The 24,731-nt window shown below is 40.8% G+C and overlaps 2 protein-coding genes across 3 annotated transcripts in view; one reads left to right on the top strand and one right to left on the bottom strand.

Moving 5' to 3' along the window:
* INVS (inversin) overlaps window positions 1–10,117 on the bottom strand; it is an 80,346-nt gene extending 70,229 nt beyond the window's left edge. Inside the window, exons 1-2 of the mRNA XM_084211334.1 lie at window positions 9,956–10,117; window positions 4,059–4,225 (exon numbers count right to left, since the gene is read on the bottom strand). Coding sequence (XP_084067460.1) covers window positions 4,059–4,225; window positions 9,956–10,061 — 273 coding nt within the window. The 5' untranslated portion in view covers window positions 10,062–10,117. The remainder of the gene's footprint in view (window positions 1–4,058; window positions 4,226–9,955) is intronic.
* A 3,659-nt stretch (window positions 10,118–13,776) lies between these two features.
* ERP44 (endoplasmic reticulum protein 44) overlaps window positions 13,777–24,731 on the top strand; it is a 47,859-nt gene continuing 36,904 nt past the window's right edge. The window contains exon 1 of one of the 2 annotated variants that reach the window (XM_084226495.1): window positions 13,777–14,011. In XM_084226495.1, coding sequence (XP_084082621.1) covers window positions 13,955–14,011 — 57 coding nt within the window. In that variant the 5' untranslated portion in view covers window positions 13,777–13,954. The remainder of the gene's footprint in view (window positions 14,012–24,731) is intronic. The other variant, XM_084226496.1, reaches the window with a different exon arrangement.

The raw sequence follows: 24,731 nt of genomic DNA, 5'->3' as shown, positions 1-24,731 counted from the left end.
TGTAGACACGGTCCAGTGACAAATACTGTTTGAATGAAGCATGGCAGGACCAGGATGACACAGTGAGTTCTGAGACATGAGTTTCCTCATTGACTGGTAATATGGCCTGGTTACTAAAACAGCACTGGACAGAGGCGCTGAAATCATCAGATCACCTTCACTTCTTACCTGCGTTGAAACCCTTGGAACAGAAAGAACATGTAAGAGCACTGGCCAGGCTGCCTAGGTATGCTATCAGAAACAGTTTTGGTAGAGACTGCAAACTGCCTTTAAAGCAAGTGCAAAAATTTTGGTACTTTGCTTATTGACACTCAAATCAAAATAGAGCTACTTTGACAAACTATGGCTCTGAAAGATGTCTTCTAGGACATTTGTGAAACAAAGCAAAGGCACTCAGAGTGCGCCAGAATATTGGTAGGAGATCAAGTACACAACTGCAAGAACAAAGTAACTACTTCAGGAGGACTTAGAGGTGCCATCAGGAGCAGAAAAAGGATTAAGGAGCTGCTGTTAAACTATCAATCAGATAATGTTTTATATGACCATATGGATAGTGCCAAAATCATCACCTATAGTTTCAGAAGAACTCTGTACTAACAACAAATAACAATCTGCATTTTGAATGCTGGATGTGATTGTTGGCATTTTGAAGGACTGGAAGAAATGCTTTTACAGAATGAACTCCTTATGTAACAGTAATGACAACCATGACGAAAGCATAAAACTTGCAGAAGTAATGACAACCATGATGAAAGCATAAAACTTGCAGAGAGGTGGATGTTAAGAATAAAATATAATGTAGAGCTGATATGTACACATGTGTATGCATACACACACTCACCCAGCACAGCCAGGTTTGCAACTCACGCAGGTTGAGCCAGGAGCTAATGTTGCTAGTGTTAATGGCATGATGTGTTACAGTCCATTTAAGTCGTTTTCAACCAGAAATCCATCCTAGAGAAGAAAAGCAACTGAAGCCCTAATCCATTTTACTTAATTCTGATGATTTATGACTGAATTCAGGTCAATGCCCCATACAGGGATTAAAAAACCCACAAGCAATTTTACTAAGACTGAAAGACATGAACTGGCAGTTCTCTTACAGTGAAATCTCCAGACAGAAAAATGGTAACAGTTTCACCTCATCCTGCAGAGAACAAAACCAAAAGTTTTTATGATAACCAGGATTACTAATGGGAGAGACACCATCTTGAATCCAAACACACAAATTAAGACATTCAGCTCTCTTTAGTCCTTGACAGCTAAATCATTGCTTCTGTTTGGCATTAGAAGAGCATTTTCTCACAAACTCTTTGCCTCTGGGACAGTTCAGAGGTTCCCAAAAAAAGGCAGCAGAGACCACTTTTTGTGAAATCAGCTGCAAGACTGTTTCAGAGGAACAAGTGCAAAGGGACACGTAAAGGCAGCCTGTAGAATGATGACCTGAGGAGTCTCAAATATCCTGGCAACAAACTCTAGCCCTCAGAATGTCTGTCTGCTGTGATCTGATGAGCAAAGTGTCCCAAAAGCCCTTCAAAGAGATGGCAAAGAAAAGCAAAAGTAGTCCTGGTACTTGGAGAGGAAGGTTCTGACTCAGGAAACCTTACTTAATTTTACCTCCATCTGCTTTAGTTAGCCTCAGTGCAGAAAGAAGTGCAGAGAACCTCTTCACTGGCTGCACATAAAGGTCTGTAACTTAGCTTCTCTCTCCAAAGAAAAGGAAAATTAGGATTCAACCCAAGTAGAATTTAGGAATCTGAATCTCCAAGCACTGCCCTTCTAAACAGCTTGTACCTGTGACTACCAATTAATGGGGATTTATTAAGTCATGTGAATCTGGTTTTGATGAAGCACAGGACAGCTACTGACTCACAAGCTTGAGCACAACAAAAACCATACAGTGACCCTGGTAAATTTGTATATTCATGATTAACCAACAATGACAAAACAACTTTGGAAATGGGTGATCTCACAGCATGTTTCTTTTTCTATCTGAAAGTCAGCTGTATTGAGAAATTTTACTTTTGGAGAAAAAAAAAAGAATATAAACCAAAAGTATCACCAAGATATAAGCAGAATGCAAAACATTAATTAAACAGTCAAAACTGCATGAAACATTAGGTTGTTTTGAATTTTAATTTTATGTATTTTTCAGAATACACTCATGACAGAAATGTAGATCTAAAAATGTTAATATGGAAAGACTACAGACAACATTTCACACACATGAAATGTTAATTTCATAAGCTGACATCAATAGCAAGTAACTGCTCAGAAGACACAGAAGGGAATTTTAGAGGACAGCTAAGTGAGACAAATAAAAAGCAGTTGCAACAGCTGTTTCCTGACCCTTTTTGCTATGGAGTGCATCACATCTTACACAGTAAGTGTGTGACTACATAAAATCTACTGCTAAAATCTTTGTCTCATGCTGTTTTACCCTCCTTTTCATTTGCACTGCCAACTGAAAATCCATCTAAGATGGTCCAAGTATCCCATGCTATAATCTGCACTTTCAGGATTGAAGCAAGGCATAAGGAAATGGACATTTAGAGGATATTAGCCAAGGCAAAAAGCTCTCTTGCCTTGATTGCTATAATACAAATATCCCCAATATGAACATTCAGACAAAGATTTAGACAAGAATTTGTATTGTTTTAATATGCTAAAATGTATTTTTAAAATCCGGGGAAAACACAATTTTTAAAATGAAGTTTTTAATATGGTTAAAATGTTCACATATCTATCACATTATAAAATCTGAATTCCTGCATGAATACAGTAAAGTATGTCACAGCAATTTTTTAAGTCTCTGACATGGCTGCTTTTATGAAATACCTCTCTCTGAAACAAAAATATTCAAGTAAGCTGATTGGTCCCTTAGAAATACAAAATTAATCCTGGAAACAAGGCTATGAAGATGATTGAATTATTTTCATCAGAGTGTAATGGTATGTAACCAAGCAGATGAATTAGTCATTTCAAGTCAACCACAACCTACAACACTTTATTTCCCTGTAAAGGATGCAGTAACACAGACCACGCAGTCCCTATGAACCCCCATGCAAATGTACCTGGAGAATATCACCTTATTATAGTCTTCCCAAGATGGTTTTCTATTTAACTGCTCCTTACTGGATACCATGACTACACTATAGCTGCCTTTACATAAACCTAATTAAAATAAAATTATAAAAAAATGCAGATTGTATTAAAATATCTGAAAAATGTGAACAATTACGAACAGGTGACAAGCTATATACAGAAATGGTTTGCTATGAAAATCATGGCAGGCACTCTAACTGGTACCAAAACACAGTAACACAGACAAAAAAACGCTAACTTTTGGGCAGTTTTGGTTTTAAACATACTATAAAAACTTAAATAGTAAATAAAAGGCTGTTTGTTTCAGTTTGCATTTCTAATCTTCTCTGTGGAGTCTTTTTCACAGTTTATGAACTCAAATGTCTTGGTTAGCAGCCAAAGCCCTCCCCTTTCCCCCCAGCCCCTGTGGAGAGACCATGGATCCTTCCTCCAGGCCTAACCACACTCAACATTTCTTGCAGCTCTCAAGTTATACTTTCAATTGCCTTTTATTTTATTGTTGAATACTTTAGCACTTCTTCAGGGGGACAATGTAACTGGGCAGATTGTAGAGGGGAAAAACAGACAGTAATGAACTGACAGCATCCTCCTGCACCACTGGCTGCTGGGTAAGGTAGAGAATTCAGGGGATAAGTTAAGCCCAGGAAGAAGGGTGTGGGGAAGATGACTTCAGGTGTGGGTTTATTTCTCATTATGCTACTCTGATTTGACTGGTAACAAATTAAACCAATTTCCCCAAATTGAGTCTGTTTTGCCCGTGACAGGAGCTGGTGAGGGATCTCTCCCTGCCCTTATCTCAGCCCATGAGCCTTTTGTTATATCTTCTCTTCCCTGTCCAGCTGAGGAGAGGAGGGATAGAGCAGCTTTGGTGGGTGCCTGGTGCCCAGCCAGGGTCAGCCCACCTCCCAGCTGTGGTGAAAGCCCTAACTTCATAAGCAGTGCACAGTAATTACCTTTTGTGCAGCAAGATGGAGAGCAGTTCTTCGGCTGCGATCCGCTCTGTTAACATCAGCTCCAGCCTTCAGCAACGCCTCTGCACAGTCCAGCCTATCAGCCAGCACGCAGTACATAAGGGGAGTTCTTCCAAACTGGTCCTCTTTATCTTTCAGCTCAGAGTTTCCTGAAAAAACCAAAACAGAGCGCCCACTTAAACCAGTAAAGTATATCAGTATCTAGCTAAAAGCAGTACTTTTTAATTAAAAGTCATCTTATTATAATATGAACAGCAGGTATCTCATTCTAATATGACTGGGCTGAACGAAAAATGGAGTATGTGATAAAGTCATTACATTTTGTCCTACTTTTACAGAATATTTCAAAATATATTTGCAGGAAAAAAAAGTACATTCAGAAAACATTAGTTCCATGAATACACCTACCACCAGTAAGATTCTGCAGTGGCATTACTATAAATAATTTTCAAATAGTTAAATGGATCTCAGCTGCACAGATTAGTTTAAAAAATATCAACAGCACAGAAGCCAAATAGACCTCCTGAAACCTGTGAACACTGTAGCTAAAACAAACTTTGACGCCTACTCACAGTAATGTTTATTTTAAAAGCATAAACATCAATATTATATCAATACCATCATTTACTTCAGGGTGCCTTACAATATGGAAACTACTAAAATACTTCTCAAGCTTTATTGAATTGATAAGATTAGTAAGGCAGTAATCTCAGATCCTGTTAAAAAAAAGTCCAAGCACTATTCCTATTCACGGTCCAAAAAACCCTCAAAACAAAGCAGTTTCACTATAAAGTTTCATATTTCCATGATGTCACCACATGAAGGCAAGCACCTTTAACTTCATGGCTATCAACTACCCCACACATTCAGATTCTCCAGATCTCCAGCGGAGAACCATTGTCTACAATTACCCAAGGAACATTGAATTTTACAGGCAAGTTAGTTTTGCTTTTTAATTATTCCTTTGTCTGCATGACTGTTGATGCCTCAAAAGCACTCCAGCAGAGGCATGCTGCTTCTTTCCAGAGTCTTTGCTCTCCCCCAGCATATTATACTTATCTACATATCCAGCAATTTTATTCTTAATTATAATTTCTATTGATTCACCCAGAAGAAGAATCAAGGAGATTAAATATGAATCAAGGGGAATATAAAGAATTAAAATTCATTCCCTACCAATCAAGCCACTTACAAAAAACACTGTCAAGTAGGCTATTGCCAGTTAGAGAAATCATTTACTCACTCAGTACATTTTTTAGTTCCTTTAAAGCTATAGAGTGATTACCATGTCAATCACATGATTCACTATGTAACACTTTTTTTTGGCTGGAAAGTGTGATTTGCATTGAGAAAAGTCTTTTTGCTCTGCAAAAAAGTTTAAGAACATTTCCAAACTTCTCTGTGATGCAGATATAGAAAAATTCTTTTTATTCTTCACCTGTGGACTGTTTTCTCTGACTGCCACTTCACCTTGACAACCCACTGGTTTTACAACTAATCTTGATGCCACTTGCAGTTTACTAAAAAACCAAAACAACAAACAAACAACCCCCAAAAAATCCCACAAGAAGTCTTCTACTGGCCTACATCTAGCTTTCTCAGGAAAAGGCTGCTTTCTGAACACTTTTTGCATTATAATACTCACCTTCACACTGCTATTTACCCTGCTCCTCTGCATACACTGTCCCAAGCATGATTTAACATGTCACTGTTCCCAGCCAACAAGCCAGATTCTCTAATTAACTATGTACATTCAGGTGCTCTTCCAGTATTAGTTCAACATGGTCACTTAGACATCACTAAACCACATTTCACTGCTAAGTTTTAACATAACCTCAACAGGGTCTTAAATTGCTTGAAGCTGATGGGACTTGAACAAATATATTAAGAGAAATACATAAACATTCATTTCTTCCAATAAGACACAAGCACATGGGCTTATGCTCAGATGATGCTGGTTCTTATATCAGCAGTGTCCAAAACCAGCACCTTTCTCTCAAATCCCAGTTCCCCTTCTGTTATAGAACGTCAGAGGATATATATATATATAAGATTTAGAGACTAACAACAAGCAAAACTGGCCTAAAGCTCAAATGCAACATAACTAAGTAGAGCAACAGATATCTATGTTCATTTTCAGTTCCCAAAAAGTGACGTAGCTGATGACAAGGAGTTTCCATGACTGCATACAGTCTGAGGGAAAAATGAGCAAGAGGCTCAAAACTTCATGCCAGTAAGTTGCCTGAAGCTCCTGCACTATTTTTGAAGGTAAAGAAACTATCTTCAGCTAGCAGTAGGTTTTCTCCTGTTGTTTACCAGGGCTCTGTAAGGCCCTTAGAATGGTTAAAATCCTATAAGCATGTCCCTAAAACGGTGTCTTTGTGCTCAGGCTAGGAGACAGGACAAGGGCGAGGAGCTACTATATCCCCATCAGGTGCTAAGGGGAGATTAAGCTGATGAAAGTCACTAGCCACAACACCTTGTGAACTTCACAGCTGCAGCAAATTACCACTTTCTGCAATCAAGAAAGCGCAGGTAGCCTTCAAAACATTCACATTTAGGTACACAGTGTACCTAAAATGTGCTTTAGCAAAAATAATTTCTCTTCACATACCTGCCTAATAAAGAAAATTTTTAGATGCCTCCCCTTTTAGGATAAAAGTCCTCAGCCCACCAGAATATGCATTCCATAAGCTTATTGCCAACAGAGGTCATGATCACAACAGAATCCAGGGCCCAAATCCAAAATTTAGCTCTCATGGCTGTACTTCATCACTTCCTCACGTTCTATACAAACAGTCATATCAGACTCTTAACATTTCTATGCATTTTTCAAACCAGAAAAGGAGAAAGGGCAGCAGGAGGCTCTGAATTCTCCCTAATTATTAAAAGACAGACTATTTCTTGTCACTTGCAAGAATCTTGCCTGCTGCAGTACCTGAGATTTATTCCACCTCCCACAATATAGAACAAGCAAGAGAGAAGTAGAGAGTAGGATCAAACAACAGCACACAAGTACATATTTGTAACCTATAGTTTAGTTAAAATTTACAATGAAACATCAGAGATTTAGAAGAATTTGGATACAAGCAATGCATGATAAGGGTTTTAGAATGAGGAGCTGGACTGAACAGACACTTCAGTATAATGATTATTGTAATAATTATTATGTTCTTTTTAAAAATTAAAACAATTACATGCCTCTTCCCAAAGCATAAAATGGAAAATGATCCTCCAAATACAAAATTAACTTTTGCTGGCTTTTTCCCTAGGATCAAAATCATACAGATGGATTTCAATACTGAAGAACTGTTAATTAAAGACATGCTCAGCGCTGTGTAAAACACAGGACAGAAAATACTGTGAGCATTCCCCAAAGCCCAAGAACATACAATTGTAAAAAAACATGATACAGTACAGGACAACGCATGCAATGCAAACAATTAGCACATTTCTGTTAGAACACTGGTTATACAATTAACACTTGGCATGTACTTTACGGCATTTAACCCACAGGCTTTTTAGAAAGTCCTGTGATTAAGCATTAGCAGTGGTCAACATAGAGATACTTTGTTCCAAAGCCCCCTTTCTCTAAATAAATTTTCCACCTACCTTTGATTCCGCCTGTGCCTCTTTCTAGCACAGGGTGTTAAAAGGAACACAGAACACACTGTACTATTTCAAACAACTGTTCCTTTAAAATTCATCCATACTCTAATTATATGCAAATAAAGCATCTATGTTTGTATACAGCCACACACACTCCACCAAGCTACAGATGGCAGAAGGAAAAATCACCAAAGATCTTTGAGGGGCTGCTCCAAGAGACTGTTTCGCCATCCTCTATGCCCCTCCTATGTTAATAACTGAACAGGGAAAGCATGAAGAGGAAAGTAATAATGAATTTAGGGGCCAAAAGGTCCTCCCTGAAAGGAGGAGAAAGCCAGGACTGTCCATTGCTGCATCTACCTCTAGCTACATATCCAAGATGCAGAGCTTGGCTGTATCAGAGAAGTGTTGTTAAGCAATCCAGCAGACATAATACTGGAGTACTGTCCTGAATTAGCTGCTGCTGCTGCGTGCAGTCATGGAACTCAGTGAAAAGCACCAATTGCTCAATTTGCTTCTGGCATCAAGTTATACTTTCCACAATGACTGGTAAACAGCTAAAAATATTACTTTAATGCATTCTTCTTCTGCTAGGCAATACATGAAGTTTTGGGTTGGTTTTTTGTATTTTTTTTTGGTCCAGTTCTGGAAAAAGTAAGGTCTGTGTCATATCCTGTCAAAACACGGCAAAGCAGAAAAGCCAAATTTTGCTTGTACAGCAAATGCTACAAGGATTGTGCAGTTTTCTCTCCCTTGCAAAAGTAAAACAGCATTTTTGTCTTCTTGCTGCATGATCATCGTTGAAAGAAGAGTAATTTCCTTATCTGGTTCTAATGGCTGTTTTGTGGTATGTTTGACAAGCTGTACCAGTAACAAGAAATAATATTTCCTTCATGTTTCCAAAAATATGTCTTTTGGCACTGAGATTAACAAAAACACACCGAAGTTAGCAAAAACTCTTTGTTGCTTCTTCAGAATTTGAAAGCCCACACTTTTTTCACCTCCACATGAAGGCAGAAGGGTTTTTTAGAAACTTGGATATTTAAAGCTACTTTGTAGTTGAATCTCACAGATTTCTAGAAGTATCTCCATATCATCTGCTGTTTATAAAATGTTTTTAAAAAGAGCAAACACATAACATTAAATGCATACAGTATATGTTTGAACCATCATATGGGAAAACATAGCTGAAGGGCCAACAAAAAATAACTGTTTCAACAAGTGCAGCTTCTATCAAGTCAGTTCCCTCAAATGTGTTCCTGTTGGAGTCAAATCAGTTCTAGTTATGTTTTGAGAAAATTAGATACACCTTGTAAAGAAGAGCCCCTTACTACTTTCTGTGCAGCTTGGACATCACATTCACAGAGGTCTTCACCTTGCCTTCAGCACAGGAGAAGATACACACTGACTGCTGTTTTCATGCTGTTAACAATAAATCCTTCACACACATTAAAAGTGCCAGTAAGTGGCATAAACATAGCCTGTGCTTCTTCCTATTTCACATCCTTCAAACCCTTGCTAAGCTCTGGGAACATGATTTTCCAAAAAATACTGAGCAAATACAGCTTCTTCAGTATCACCTGGAATTGCATTTAATCAGAAGCTCTGAAAAATCCAAGTCTTCATCTATCATATGTCAGCCTTCCAAATATATGCAAGACTGTTTTTGGAACATAGAATATATGCTGCTTTTAAAAACTATTAACTCCAAATGCCATAACATTCCTGAAAGGCAAGGGAAGGCAAAATCCTGAGCTTTTTAATGGATGTGATTTTTTTTTTCAGATTCAATAGGACTAGACTCTCTCATTACCTTTAATTTCTCTTGAGAAACATTGCCAGTCTATCGGAATCAAAGTAATAAATGAGGCTGGCTCATTTTCACACATACTACACAGTGACAAGCCTTTAGAAACAATAATAAATTATCTGTAAAAACACATGCATCAAATTTCCCAAAAATCAATTTAAAAAATTAAGCATTTGCAGCTAAAGTATTTTGGCATGAAGCACTTCTCCAGAACATCAAATTCCCTGAAAGGAGTTCTATCACTTACCAATTTTCTATTTTACTTCACAAAGAAGTACCAATGAAAGGCAACAGGTAATAAAAAGGTCAGAAAAATCAGTTATATTTTCAGGGCAACAATTATTCTGGAAGCACATATAATCAAGACATCAAAAGTATCTTAAAGATCAGAGCTGTAAGTCGAAACCAAAAAGCTTCAGTTCTGAAGCAATCCAAATGCATCTACAGTGAAAACATTTACCTGCTATTAGCTTTTGGAGGGTACTCTTATCTCCATTAACAGCAGCAGCATGCACTTCAGACGCTAACGAGGAACCACTGAAGAGGCAGTTTGCTGAAATATTCATACTCCTTCAAGGTATTACTGTAGGTCAGATCTGTGCCACCAACATTTTTTGTAGAAATTCAGTTCTAGAAAAAAAACCCAAAACCACATTAATAACATAGAATTATTTTCATAATGAGTCATTAACATTATTCAAACAATGCTAAAGAGAATAAACTTCTGTTAAAAATACAAAAGAAAAAACACAGGTTTTATCAGTGAATTAATTCTACCTCTAGCCAAAATTCACCAGAAAAAAAGCCTGCATTAAGAAATATATACCCATATATTGTAGTTTCATTGCCTTAAACACAAATTTCAGTTCATAAGCTTTGCCAAAGTCTGTAAAGTGTTTCTGTGCAAATCAGAGTGTTCCTCAGAGTGCGGCAATGCATGCTTTAATTCAAACTTTAACCAATGAAGTTATCAAGTATCAACTTGCATATAGAATCACAGAATATCCTGAACTGGAAGGGACACATGGGGACCACTAAAGTCCATCTCCCAGCCCTGCACTGAACATGTCCAAGAGTAACCCCATGTGCCCCAGAGCACTGTCTAAACACTTGAACCCTGTCAGGCTGGTGCTGTAACTACTTCCATGGGGAGCATGTTCCAGTGCCCAAGCACCCTCTGGGTGAAGAACCTTTTCCTAATATCCAAACTAAACCTCCCCTGACAGAACTCCAAGCCATTCCCTCAGGTCCTGTCACTGGTGACCACAGAAATCAGTGTCTGCCCTTGTCCTCCCCTCACAAGGAAGTTGTGACTGCAATGATGTCTCCCCTCAGTCTACTCTTCTCCAGGCTGAACAGAACAAGTGACCTCAGCTGCTCCTCATACAGCTTCCCCTCAAGGACCTTCATCACCTCTGTAGCCTTCCTCTGGATGCTCTCTAATGGCTTAATATCCCTCTTGTATTGTAGCACCCAAAGCTGCCCCCAGCACACAAGGTGAGGCTGCCCCAGCTCAGAGCAGAGCAGGACAATCCCCTCCCGTGCCTGGCTGGCCATGCTGGGCCTGGTGCCCCCCAGGACACACCTGGCCCTCCAGGCTGCCAGGGCACTGCTGACTCATGGTCAACTTGCCATCCACCAGGTCCCTTTCCACGGCACTGCTTTCCAGCGCCTCATTCTCAGTCTGTCCATGCACCCAGGGGCAGAATCCAGCACTTTGCCTCCTTAAACTTCACACGGTTGGTGACTGCCCAGTCCCCTGACTTGTGGAGCTCTCTCTTCAGAGCCTCTTTGCCCTCCAGGGAGATAACAGCTCCTCCCAATTTTGTATCACTTGCAAACTTGTTAGTATCCCTTCCAGTTGCACATCCAAGTCAATAATGAAAAAATGAAAAAATGGAAAATCACAGAGCGGAGGATGGAGCCCTGCAGAGCCCCACAAGTGACAGGTCCCCAGTCTGGTGTCACCCCGTTCACTGTAACCCTTTGTGCCCAACCCGTGAGCCAGCTTCTCACCCATCACATGATGCGTTTATTCAGTTGTGTATTTGACATGTTGTCCAGGAGGATACTCTGAGAGACAGTATTGAAAGCTTTACTGAAATCCAAAGAGATTCCATCAACTGATGGAATTGACCTGATCTTACTTCCACTGGGCATACATCTTCATTTTACCATCATCTCCAAAAGAAGATCTGTGGTCAGCCAATCCAGCCTTCTACCTCAAGTGCTGACCTCTGACATTTTGGAATTGCCAGCCCCTGTGCCCTTAGAAGGTGGTGCTTAAGAAGTGATCAGCACTGATGGACTCCAGCACCTTCACAAGCATTTTCTCAGGGGATCTTACTATCCAATTCCTCCATTTTCTTCACATTTTACCTCTCAACAAAGAAACTAAAATATAAGAAATCTAGGGGCAGCAGCACAAAATTAGGCAAATAGCAAAGAACTCAGTGAAGCACCAGAAACATCCCAATAACATCAACAGTACTTTTTCCATAAAACTGACTGCATACAGAAGAGAATTAATAATGAAAAAATGTTAATAGTTTCCAGATGAAAGCAACAGCTCTGCATAAAGTGTTAGTAATTATACAGGTGAAAGAAGCAACCTATTACTTCCACAGCAATTTTCAGTAAAGTGTTATGATTCCATTGAATGGGCTAATTCTGCATCAGAGAAGTCCTGAAATATTAAGAGGGACTAGAAAAGGAGAATTTGTAACATTCCTCAGGTACTTTTCTCATGTATATAACAAACAAATGAACTGCTATCTGGAAGACTTGCTTGATAAAGATTAACAAAAAAATAAAGCATGTAGTCAATAAAAAAATCAAAAAATAAGTAAAAGGTCTCCTTATAAAATGCTACATAATTGGCAACATCTGTAATATGCATCATATTACTGGAATCAAGTAAATAATTCACTTTTCTTCTTTAAGCTAACATGTAGAAAAATATTAGCCTTCTCCAGTCACTTAAAATGAAGGGAGGACACCAAGGCCTCTTCAAGGTGTGTGAAATTTCATACCAAACTACAATATTTTGTCTACTTTGCATAACGCAGATAGCAAGAATTACATCACATTTCTACTCAGCAAAACATGAGGCTGTTAAAATTTAAACATGATAGCACAATCATGCTATCAAATTTTATTGAGAGTTTCCAAGTGAAGACTGAGCTTTGAAAAAATATCAAAGATTTTTCAAATGTGAGTTAGTGCACAAGCTGTTCATTCTACAGATCAAAGAGCACAAGTTCTTAAGGTAGTCATGGCAAAACCGATAAAAGCCAAGTTTCAATTTCAGACTATAAAAATACATGACTTGTATGTATGTCGATGGGTGCGAGAGTGTTTGCAGCTCATGAAACTGACAGGCCACGAGATCTTTGCAGGGCCACACAAAGTCTGAGCCTGTCAGGCTCTCTTTGAAACCAAGCGAGTCCTAACTTGAAAAAGGCTGATGTAAAGGATTTTCTTCTAAATGGTGTTACACTCCCTCCCCCTCCTTACACTCGTGTGCATACTGGAAATGTGACAAACGCAAAGCGCAGCCTTCTGTGATCTTTTTGAGACAGCTTTGCAAGGTCTCAGAGCGTGTGCGTATTCTGCAAGGTCCAAAGTTTTACTGGAAGAGGGCCGAGCCCTGAATTTCGGGTATTCTTCATTTTCAGCGTTTACAACTGAGGAAGCGCCAGAAAGCGCACATCTGTGGAAGCACCGAGGGATAAACATCGACGATGACGTTCCACCCGGGCTGAAGTTTCCCAACCCGCCCAGCCCCGTCACACACAGGCTTCCAAGCAGAAAGTTTCCTCCCAAACTCCGAGGGCACGAAGACCGCAAAGAGCACGGTGCCTGAGCACCCCTTCTCCCGTTCCCCACGCCAAACTCGCGTGTCCAGTCCCGGCTGAAGGTACAAGGCGGGATCCAAAGGAAACGCGGACAGCTGCCGGGAGCTGGCAGGGAGCGATGCAGAGCGGAAGAGGGTGCGGTGCCACGGGACAGCCGCGCCACCAAGGCGGGAAGGGTTAACCCTGCCTCGCCCAGACCGCCTCCTTCTCGCCTTCCTTCCTCCCCTCCCTTCCCTTCTCCCCAGCCCGGCGCTACAGCTGCGCCCCGTAACTCACCTCCACCCCGCCCTTCTCCCCATCGCGCCGCCGCCGCCTCCAGGCGCCGCCCCGCGGGCAGCCCCGGTGCGCTCTGGGTTCCACGCCTCCTCTGCCGCTCTCTCTCTCCTTTCCTTCCTCCTCCTCCTCCTCCTTGCCCTCCCCTTCCCGGAACTACGCTTCCCGGCGTGCCCCGGGAGCGCGCGGCGGAGCGCGGGCCCCGCGGTGGAACTTGCCCGGGTGTTTCCTGGCGACGGGGGGAAGTGCAGGAGCCGCCGCCGCTGCCGCCGCCGCGGAGAGTGGGAGCCGCGCTTCTCCCCTCCCCGCTCCCGGGCGTCCGATCTACCATGAGACCCGCCATCTTCCCGCTCCTGCCTGACCCTGGCTGCCTCCTGCTCCTCCTGGTAAAAGCCGCCGGCTCCCCGCTGCCCTTCCCTTCCCCGCGCCGGCTCGGGCAGGGCGGCGCTGGGGTGGCCGGCGGGCCCCGCTCGGGGCTCCTCTCTCGCTCCCCTCCCCCGCCCAGCAGGTGCCGGCGGCCGGGAAGGAGGGAGGCCGGGAGGGAGGGAGCGGCCCCGGCGGCGGGGCCCGGCGGTGTGGCCGAGGCCCATAGGCTGCGCGCACGGGGTGGGGCCGGGCCCGGGCCCGGGGCAGTGGCCGGGCGGGCGGTGCGGCCTGGCCCCGTCTCTTCGGGTGCCGGAGCCGGCGGGAACGGCCGTAACGGGGCGGCCTTTGCAGCCCCCTGAAAGGAGGCTGTGGCCAGGTGGGGGGCGGCCTCTTCTGCCAGGCAGCCAGCGCCAGGGCGGGAGGACGTGGTGCCAAGCTGCGCCAGGGGTGGTGTAGGTGGGACATGAGGAGGAATCTCTCCACAGCAAGGGTGATTAGACGCTGGAATGGGCTGCCCGCGGAGGTGGTGGAGTCACTGTCCCTGGAGATGTTCAGGAATGACTGGATGTGGCACTTGGTGCCGTGGTCTAGTTGACACGGTGGTGTTGGGTCATAGGTTGAGCTCGATTATCTCAGAGGCCCTTTCCAGCCTCATTGATTCTGTGATCTCTAGTTGACAGACTGACAGACTACAGCTTTTTTTTTTTCTTAGGTTTTTTTTTTAGGCTGGCACTGCATGCATGACCTAAGCCACCTTCCAGCTTTGCCAGCACACAAATGCAATCATTGATGTGTGTGTTTTGTGGAGATAACCTGCCTGCGCTATAGTTCTTTTTTTTTTTAAAAAAAAAAAAGAAAGAGGAACCAGGCTGGTGTGGGGATTCTTACTTTTCCAGAGATGTATTGGGTCAGACTCTGGACCTTCCATAACATAAGTGACTTGCAGAACTAAGGGGGACTTGTGTGAATAAATTTTAGTAGGATTTTTCTCTTAAGATACTAAGGATTTTAGTCAATCTATTTCAAACATTTGGAAGAATAAAATGGGCCAGGAAATTAAAGAATAATTGGAGGTAATGGTAGATAGAACTCTAGAAGTCTAAGGAGGAGTACAGAGTAATATAGCTGCTAATGAATGGATGAACTGGTTAGGAATGTGAGGACACTTTGTAATGAACGGTACAAGTAGTCATTATCCCTTTGAAACGTGCACTTCTACCTGGGTAAGCTCTGGTTAAAGTAGCATGAACTTGCTGTCATTTCAGGGTTAGAACACATGTGATTGGTAGGGTTTGAAAAAACACACTTGAAATGTTTATATATAGATGGCAATAGCATGCTAAAACACCTTATGAGACACTGAAGTTAGAAACCTCATACTTTTCAGTCATCTGTGTATTAAAACAATATTGCTTATGTGCTAGATTGGTTTTCACTATTGTTTTACATACAGACTAATGAGCAAAACCAAGGAGCATGAACTTTTTAAAGACACCATGGAATGTGTCCATTAAGTAGACAACTACAAATTTGAAAAAGTGGGCGGAAGTTTGTGAGTTTTTCTTTCTTCATGGCACAGTTGATCAATACAAGTTAAATATGCATCAATAAGAGTTATGTTTGCCAACAAAAAAGAAAACTAGCAGGAAATAGCTGCAATTATTGATCTGCAACTGCTGTGTATTTTGTCTGCTGTTTCTTTTTGTATGGGTCATTGAAACCCATTTCTAACGTGGTTTAAAAGAACAGAATACATTAAAAACTTTGTAAAAGTGTGTTGTTTGTTTTCTTGTGATACTCAGTGTCCCTGATGTCCCTGAGATGTATCAGATAAGGTTTAAAGTTCTGGTAACTTTGTTTTTCTTGTTACCAACTGTCTTGACTATTTAAGACCAGCCATGCAACTTGGCCTTCTGCTCCACATCTAAAGGGTGTGGAACTTAACAGAGACTCTTGGAGCATGGCAGATTTTGTGGATAAGTGGATTTGTTAGTGTTACATCAGGGGTTCCTAAGACAGAATACACAATGATATGTAGCTGCAAAAACAGCTTATTAAGCTGGTCTTGCTTAGTAGTAGCAATGAAGTTATCAGGAATTCTTTTCCAGACTTTTGGATAAGCATATTTCTTTTCCAGGTGGGAATTTAATATGCTGCAAAAAGAAGAAAATATACAATGTCAAATCAAAATAAATTTTCTTGTCTAAAATTTGACAGTAGGAGATCACTACAGTTGAAGAGGGCTTTGTGTCTCATGCTAAAATTCTTCTTCCCCGGTGTCACTGAAGTTTGGGTTGACATGAGGGAGATTGCAGTGCAAAGGGATACCTGTAGTCCCAGCACAACTCTTTGCCCTTCCAACTTTTCAGCATAGTACTTGGCTGCTGGGAGTTGAAATGAAGCTGGAGAAAGGACAGGGGAGGTACAAGCTGGCACGACCCCTGCCTCAAGAGCTGAGTGGAAGGGTGAGCAGTACATGGCACAGGCTGCAGAGGGTCTTGTACAGCTGTTTGTTTGCAGGACAGGAATAAGAGATGCACAGAAATGTCATGGGGACCCTTGGAGAGTGAGATGTTTCTGCCTTGTTGGTACGTTGCTTAATACTGGGCAGGACAGATCTTTAAGATGAATCCAAGACAGTGGAATAAATGCTGATGGGAGTGTGGCTCATCATATTCTCCCCTAAGGCAAGGTGTGGCTCTTTGGCTTTGCTCCATCCAGTCGTTCTCTATGTTTGCCGTAGTTGCAGTCAGGTATACTTTGCCTTTAAAGAAAATTCTAGAACAAGACACTATTGCACATGCTTCTTCTGCATGTGTTTGAGAGGCACTTGTATTGCTCCGTGCTTCCCTGGGAGGCTCATGCACAGTCCCCCTGAGCAAAAGCTGTGACTGGAGGAAACCACCAACGGATAGTGAGGGAAATGAAAAGGGAAGTTCCTAACTGGAAAAAATACTGTAGGGTAATATTTTTGTTTCTTGCTTTACTGCCACTGCCTTTCATGTCTTGATAACATGACACCAAGTGCCCAAATAATGAAAGTAAAATTAAGTAAAAATTGTCTTTTAACTTAGTGTTAAATGTGGAGTAAGTTGCCCAAGGAGAAGTTAAACTCTGTGAATTTTATGTCTAGACCATATATTTGTGCATTTGCCTCTCTCTGCCTTTGTATTAGAAAACTAAATTTGTAATTGAGACTGCTGCTCAAAATACTATATTCTGAATATGGGAATGAGTCAGAAATTGTGATTACAGGCAAAGTTTGGACCACTGAGCCTTATACAATGAAATGGGTTCCCTTCATGGGTAGCACAGGACTTCTGAGTTGTCCATCATCTGCCATGATTTCTAAATGAAATAGTAAGCAACTGAGGAACATTCCGCTTTGGAGAGGCAAAGCAGGAGAGTTTTGAATTCCTGTGAAGACAGCTTGTATTCTTAGTGCTATGCTAGGCAAGTTTCCTGTTTGGAGTGCTCAGGAGGGAAGAGAGAAGAAACTGAACTGTTTCTTGAAACAGAAGACTCAAACAATTTCGGAAAATGTATAAATGAGTTATTGACACTAAGATCTCAGAGATTCTTTTGCTGGTGGCTGTGATGACACACTCCTTGCTTTTTCCTTTGATATCTTTACTGTTTACTTCCATAATTGCTTTGGTTTTTGTTTGGTTGTGTTTTTTTGGCAGGACAGCTTTCCTAAGCAGGAGATTGGCTCTTATATTGCTTTCTCAAGAAAGCAGAATTACCACATTCTGTATCGTTTAATTAAACCTACTTCATTTGAAAGACTTTAGGATTATATGCTTCTATTCAGTAGAACCAATTTTTCACCTTGCAGACTCTTTTATAAAAAAGCCTCACTTGTATAGCTTCCAGATATGTTGTTTGTTCAAGGGGAAGGAATTGTCTCATGCATAAGGCAAGTGTACAAATATGCTGTAAATTTTATACCTGACCTTCTTCAAAGCCTCTTCAGGAGGGTCTAGAGATAATTCAAAAACAAGTGCTTTAATAATGCTTTAAGTGGGTTTGGATGCATTAGAAATAACTCATTCATTATTCCCCCCACCCCATTTAAGAGTTAGTTCTCTGGTGGTCTAGAGAAGGAAACACAGGAATGTTTGGGGATGTAAGCAGAAGCAATACAGGGTGTAGAGATCAGAACCTAAGGAATATTCTTCCAAAACTCCAAACTGGAGAAAGCTCCTAGAGAAGTAGAGGAGGAGAAGTGTTTTATAGGGAATTAGGAAAAGAAGTGAGATTAAATTTCCTTTTGAGAGTTTTGCCTTTACCCTTTTTTCTCCTTGACTTGTCTTCCTTCATCAGGAGCATCCTAACCATCGGTAGAAACACATGCATTTTCCTTTTCCAAAACTGTTAGTAATGTCAAGTGCTCATATAGTCTAATTAAAAAAAAGTTCATAGATAAAATTTTTGAAGTTTGAATGGCTTTAATTTTATTTTCAAGTTCACTGTCTCTCAGGTATTTATTTTTACATTGTTAAGAGTTATTCTGCAAAGTTATTGCTATAATATAACACTGACTCAGAATGTTTTTTTCACTGCTGGTTGAGGATGCTCTGTTTTTCCAAGCCAGCTGTAGCACTGTTTCCATGCTTTGGTAAAAGTGCCTTGCAAAAAGCAACAAGGCGTATTGGGAGAGAATTCTACAATTTTTCCTTTTTATATATGCTACTACTGAGAAACTGACTACCCTCATAATACACCCTTTATAGCTAAGAGCCAGCCATTCATGCCATTAAATCATGTGCAAAGTTCCAATACTGTGTCTTCCAGAAAAGCACGTGTGACTTGGAGCTTCTACTAGTGAAGGAAGTGAGTGAACCGAAACCTGGAAGCTCCTTCACATGCATGCACGTAGACCTTCAATGGTAGTGATCCTCAAGATCTGCTCTATGGGTGCTGATAGGACATAAAAATGTCCTCTACAGTGGCACTAAGCAAAATGCAAAGTGCAGTGCTCTGTGCCTTAAACCATATAGTGGTTGGAATGGTGAAAGATCAAGGACAGAACATCACACATGGTTACTTAAAGGCAGGTGCTCTGGGCATACTTTCAGCAAATAACTGGTAATCATATATGCAGCACAAGGTTTCTGCTGAACACAGTAAATATCCTTTTCATCTGTTGTTATTATGGTAAATGTTTAGGTTTCTTCCCTCCCTTCTTTCTTGAGCTCTGTCTGGCTTTAGCAAGAAGGCTTTGATGGAGAGGAGTATTGAGAGTTTCACTGTGTTTGCCTGATAGGATCAAGTTGTAGAGTTCTGTTTTTTTTGATTGCCACTGGAAGTTTGATCATTTAAATTTTAAAGGACTTCTTAAAGTCATCTGGTGTTACTCCCTGCTCAGTGCAAGACTAACTTGGATGGAATTGCTCAGGTTTTTTTCCGATTGTCTTATAGAATTCCAAGGATGGAGGTTCTGCAACTTCTCTGGTCATCTGATTTGGGGTTGAATCAAAACTTTGTTGCAAGTTTTCTTTGAAAAGTCTGTCTGAAGGTGTGGATTGTATATATTGTCTCTTGTCCTTTCACTGCATCTTTGGGAAGAGTCTGGCTCTGCCTTCTCTATAACCTCTGATTAGGTCACTGGTAGCAGCAGTAATAACTTTTCTTTAAGGGTGAGCAAATGCAGCTGTCTCAGCCTCTCCTTGTATACCCTGGTCTCCTGTCACTACTCACCTTCATAGCCATCTGCTGGGCTTCACTTCCATATGTTAATGTCTTGTACAGGTGGTCCCAAAGCTGGGCAGAGTCCTCCAGATGTGCTCACACAAGTGCCAGATGAAAGGAAAGAATCACTTCCCGTGGTCTTCTGGCTACACTCTTGCTAACACAGCCCAGTGTGTGGTTGTCTCTGCTGCAAGGTCATGCTTCTGACTCCTGTTCAACTTGCTCCCCAAGACCGTTTCTGCAAAGCTGTTTTCCATCTGGTTGGCTCACAGCCTGTTATTCCAACAGAGATACAGAACTTTGCCTTTGTGGAACTTTGCAAGGTTTCTGTTAGGCCACTTCTCCAGCCATTTGTGGTATCTCTGAAGAGCAGATATTCCCTCTAGCTTATAAAGCACTTCACCCAGTTCCTGTATCCTTGGGGAATTGCTGAGGAGGCACTCTGTTCCATCTTTCTGGTCATTACTACAGACAAATCTCAAACCCAGTATTGCTCTGGAGAAACTTCCTTAGAGGCCACTTGGACATGATATCTTTGGCTACAGCCCTTTGAGCTCAGCAGTTCAGCTGCTGTGTCACTTCATAGTTCACTTATTCAGTGCATGCATCAACAGTTTAGGTCTAAAGATCCTTTGAGGTGCTGTGTTAGAGGCTTGCTAAAGTCAAGGCAAACAACATCCAGTACTCTTTCCTTGTTTACAGAGCTAAATGTCTTGCCACAGAAAACAGATTGATTTACTTATTCCAAATATATGCTGGATGGATGTGGCTTCTGGAAAGAAAATTTGTTTCCATGATTCTCCTGGTGACCCAGAGAAAAAAACATTTGGTGTGGTTCTGTGTCTTTCTGTATGTCCCAGTTGCAGAAGAGCTTTCTAACTTGGTCTTCTACTCATGTGAATAATGCTTCTTTCCCTGGAACTCTGTTATGGGCTCAGACCTCATCAGTATAAAATCAGCCAAAGACAACATTGAGTGTCTAAGCCTTTTCTGCACGCTTTGTCTCTAGATCCCCTGCTAGCTGAGCAGCATCCTACAATTTTCTTACTCTTCCTCTCTTCCTTTTGTTGCCAGTTTACCTTGACATCCCTCTCTCAACTCCAGCTGAGATTGGACTGCTGCCAGCTCAAGCAGTGTTTCTCTCTTCCTACCAAGTATTTTTCTTACCTCTACCTTCTGTCTGCTCCCTCTTTTTTTTTTTTTTTAAACTCATCCAGAAATTCTGTGTTAATCTGTGCAAGTCTTCTGCCATGCCAACTTTCTGCCCAGTGGAGTGGATTGGTTTTGAGCTCTGAAGAGGTTCTTCTTGAAGGTCAGCAGGCTCTTGTGGGTCCTTTTGGCTTTCTGAGCCATGTTTTATGAGTGAACTGAATTAAGACTCAAGTGCCTTCAAGTCTTGTCACTTTCTTCAATGGTCCTGTGAGGTACATATTTTTGAGTAAAAAATAAATATTGTAGTAGATGATAGATGGGATTTAGTGTGAGCCCCAGTCATGTATGTAAAAGTTGCATTACCAGTGGCAATGAAGCGACATACTAGAGGTCCAAAATCTTCTTTCCTGGAAGATGTAATTTTCCACATTTTATGTGTTGGAGTCTCCCAGCTGCTTCACTTTGGGACCGAAATGAATATTTTGTAAGTTCGCAGAGACATTTCAGCTATATAGTATGCTACATTGTTTCAAAGCAAGATACTGCTGTTTGGATTAGATTTCTTTAATAATTGAAACTTTGTATCCTAAATGATGTTCTGGAAACAGGAACCTGAGCAGAACGTAGAACTCTAGAAATGGAGGATAGTAAATGACCTGATTCCTTGGCATGTTTTTTTGCAGCCAGCCTGTCTTGTTTGGCATCAGTGATTCTTGCCTGTTTCTTGTGTGTTTCATTGAGGTGCATCCAAAAAAAGTATGAATGTCTGCAAGGGTTTTTTGGTTTTATTTTCATAGATTTGTGAAAATGAGAGAAGAAGAGCAGTCTAATCTCTGTTGTAAAATAACTGTCAGTAAAGCTTATATTTTGTCTCCAACTGGATTCGTGTGGCAATTGGGCATAAACACAGAGAGAACTTGTTCATTAGGAACTCTGCAAGGAAGTATTTTGAAAGGCAAGGAATAGGTGCCTGTTCCAATGGTCTGGAAAAAGCAAACAACAGCTGTGATAGTGTTTTGCTGTTTCCCATAGCTGTCGTGATTATGAAGTGATGATATAATTAACTTTCTCAAAAGCTGCACAAAGGGAAGGCTTTTCAGTGATGCATCCATATTTGTAATCCCAAGAAAAGCTTTTTGTTCCTTTAGTCAGTCTATCACTTCTGACTCTCGTAAATTACTGAAATCCCCTTTCTTAACTCTTGCTAGAAACACTTAGCTCCTAGATTCTTTGCCAGTCATACAAAGTATGAATTTTCATAAACGTGTGTATGAAACAACTTTTTTTCTTTTTTTTTCTTTCTCCCTGTTGAGTCAATTCACTTGGGAATTTGGACACAATAATGAAAGACAAATTCGTTGCTTCACAAAGGTAATTAAGGCAGTATGTGGTGCAGGGGGTGAACAGTTAGGGGTTCTTTCCTTCTAATGATCCGTTAATTAGTGAAGGGAGCTCAGCGAGTGTTTGGGCCTCTCAGGAATTACCTTCGAATGGCATTTAAATCTGCTTTGGTTAAAAAGATATAATTGAAGGGGGAGAGGTCTTTTTAGAATTTTTTTCTGTCAACGTGGGCCAGCAGAATTTGCTAAACCAATGCAAAAGTCTACATATAATTGGTGTTATATAGGTAATAAATATTTTAAAATAAGCCATTAAATAGCTGTGATACCTCGCTGAGGATTTTGGTAAGAGTTTTGGTTGCAGCAGTCTTCCCTGTTGAGAGCAGTGAGATTGCTACATGAAGCTGGTTGACTGCAGAGCCAGGGTGTCTGAAACTTGCTCCCAGTTCAAGCACTGCACCATGTTAGTCTGTTCATACTATTTTTAGGACCAGTCTGGAATACTTGCTTGGTTGTTTTTGTGGGAGTCAGCTTGAAGCTGGCAGGTCTAATATTCCTTGAAGAGAAGTAGACCAATCTCTGTATGATTCTCTTTTGTGCATTTCAAAATATCTGTGGTATGTGTCCGGTCATCTGCATTATTTATTCTTCTGCTGTCCAGAGTTATCCAGGATAAATTGACTACATATGTGCAGGACCTTAGCAGCTGTTTAGGACAGAAAGAAAATAGGTCTTATACAGTCTGAAATAAGCCTCCTCTCATTCTTCAAGGTACATGCAGCTGTGGTCCCAAAGGTGAATTTTTCTCTTCAGGTTCAGGTAGCATTGCTTTAATCAGTGGTTTTCCCTAGAAGATAAACCAATGGATTAATTTGTAAAAAGAAATTTTTTTTTTTTTTTTAACCTCCTCATTTGAACTGGGAGATTTTTCCAATGCCAACTTGTCAATTAGAATGCAGCTGTGGAATAGTATTTCTGTTACACAGAATACTGCTTATTTGGAAAGATCTTTTCTGTTATCCACTCATATGTCATTTTAAGGTAGCAAATAATAAATGCTAGCCTAAAAATTGTTTGCTAGAGACAAGCTAATGGATCTCCCAAGAGCTTTAATACGCTATGATTGACAGGTTGCATGTTGGAAGTTTGTGGAGTATGCATCACAATTATGCCTGGAATGAAGAAAATAAAATAACCAAAGTAATGTAAGTTCAGATTATGTTTTAAGTGGATTTATTCTAAAGTTCAGAGTTCTGATGTTAAGGGAATGATAAACAGAGATCATCAAAATGCCACTGTATTTTAGAAAGCTTGTAATTTTGACATTCTGAGGTGTTCCTCATTTTGATTTCTCAGAAAAAGAGGGAGGAGCAACACTGGACTTAATCTCAGTGGTTTTAATGTGTGGGCAAACACTTCATACACTACGAGTGGCTGCATCACAAATTATTGTAGCTGTCTTTTGATAGTTGTACAAACAATACCTTAGCCTCTTGGTGCAGTGTTAGCAGGTAATTTGAGAAAAAATGGCATCTCAATCATGCTGAAGGAAAAATAAAATCTGTAGCACGAGGAGTGTCATAGTGATATTAGTATTATTGGTGCTGAAAGCTCTAGATCTGAGGTTAGTAAATGGTGTTTACATGTGGGTACATTGTGGTGGAGATTGCAGACCATAACATGACTGTGTACTAGTGAAAGTGGAAGAGGGTCAGAATTTAAATTGGACTGCTAATTACCGCAGAATCATCCATACGTTTTCTGCATGCTCCATTGTTCAGTTCTAACCATCATCGCCTTCAGCATCAAACAAGGGTGAGCTGAATCACAGTGGCTTCGATTCTGTGCCTGTGTGCTTTCAAAAGGATTTTGTTATTCAGAAGTACAAACAAGCAGCTGCACTAAGGTAAATGGTGCAATTTAAACAGTGTTACCAAAACTTGCTTGTCCACTTGTTTTCCCTTATATTCCCTTTAGAGTGCAAGTTAAACTAGTATGTTTTTCATCCCTTTGGGTGGACTAGATGAGGAGAATGACCCAGCTGTATTTTTCATTTGAGTATTTTGTTTGTCTATTTGTTGCTTTTACTGCCTTTTCTCTTAACCCAGTGCCTCAGCTGCATGCTTTAGAGCCGTGTTGGTCCAGTGTGGGTATTGTTCTCATGGAGGGCTAGTTGCTGTGTGTTTATGGTAGTCGTATTATATTGGCATTTGAGCAGTTGGTTTCAGTAATTCATACCCACTCTTAAAACAAGTTCCAGCTGAAAGGTAAAACTGAGCAGGTTTGTCTTCGCTTAAAGTTCCCTCCTCTCTTGATAAGGCAAAGATACAGAGAACTTGGTGTTTTGGAGAAGAACGGTAAAAATGTGTTCAGTATTGCAACTAGATTGTGTCATTAATAAAAAGCTAAGCAGCTAGAAGTGCGTAGGTGTTGAAGTTGATCTTTTCACTTTAAAAAAAGTTGGTTTTGTCTTATTGAAGAATAAATTCAATATGTAGTAACATTTGTCAAAATAGAAATTGTGTTTATTTTTAAAGCAGTAGAATGTTTGCAG

The sequence above is a fragment of the Fringilla coelebs genome (assembly GCF_963513975.1).
Source record: "Fringilla coelebs genome assembly, chromosome: 1".
In the NCBI taxonomy this organism is placed as follows: Eukaryota; Metazoa; Chordata; class Aves; order Passeriformes; family Fringillidae; genus Fringilla; species Fringilla coelebs.
This window is presented reverse-complemented; position numbering and strand designations above follow the sequence as displayed.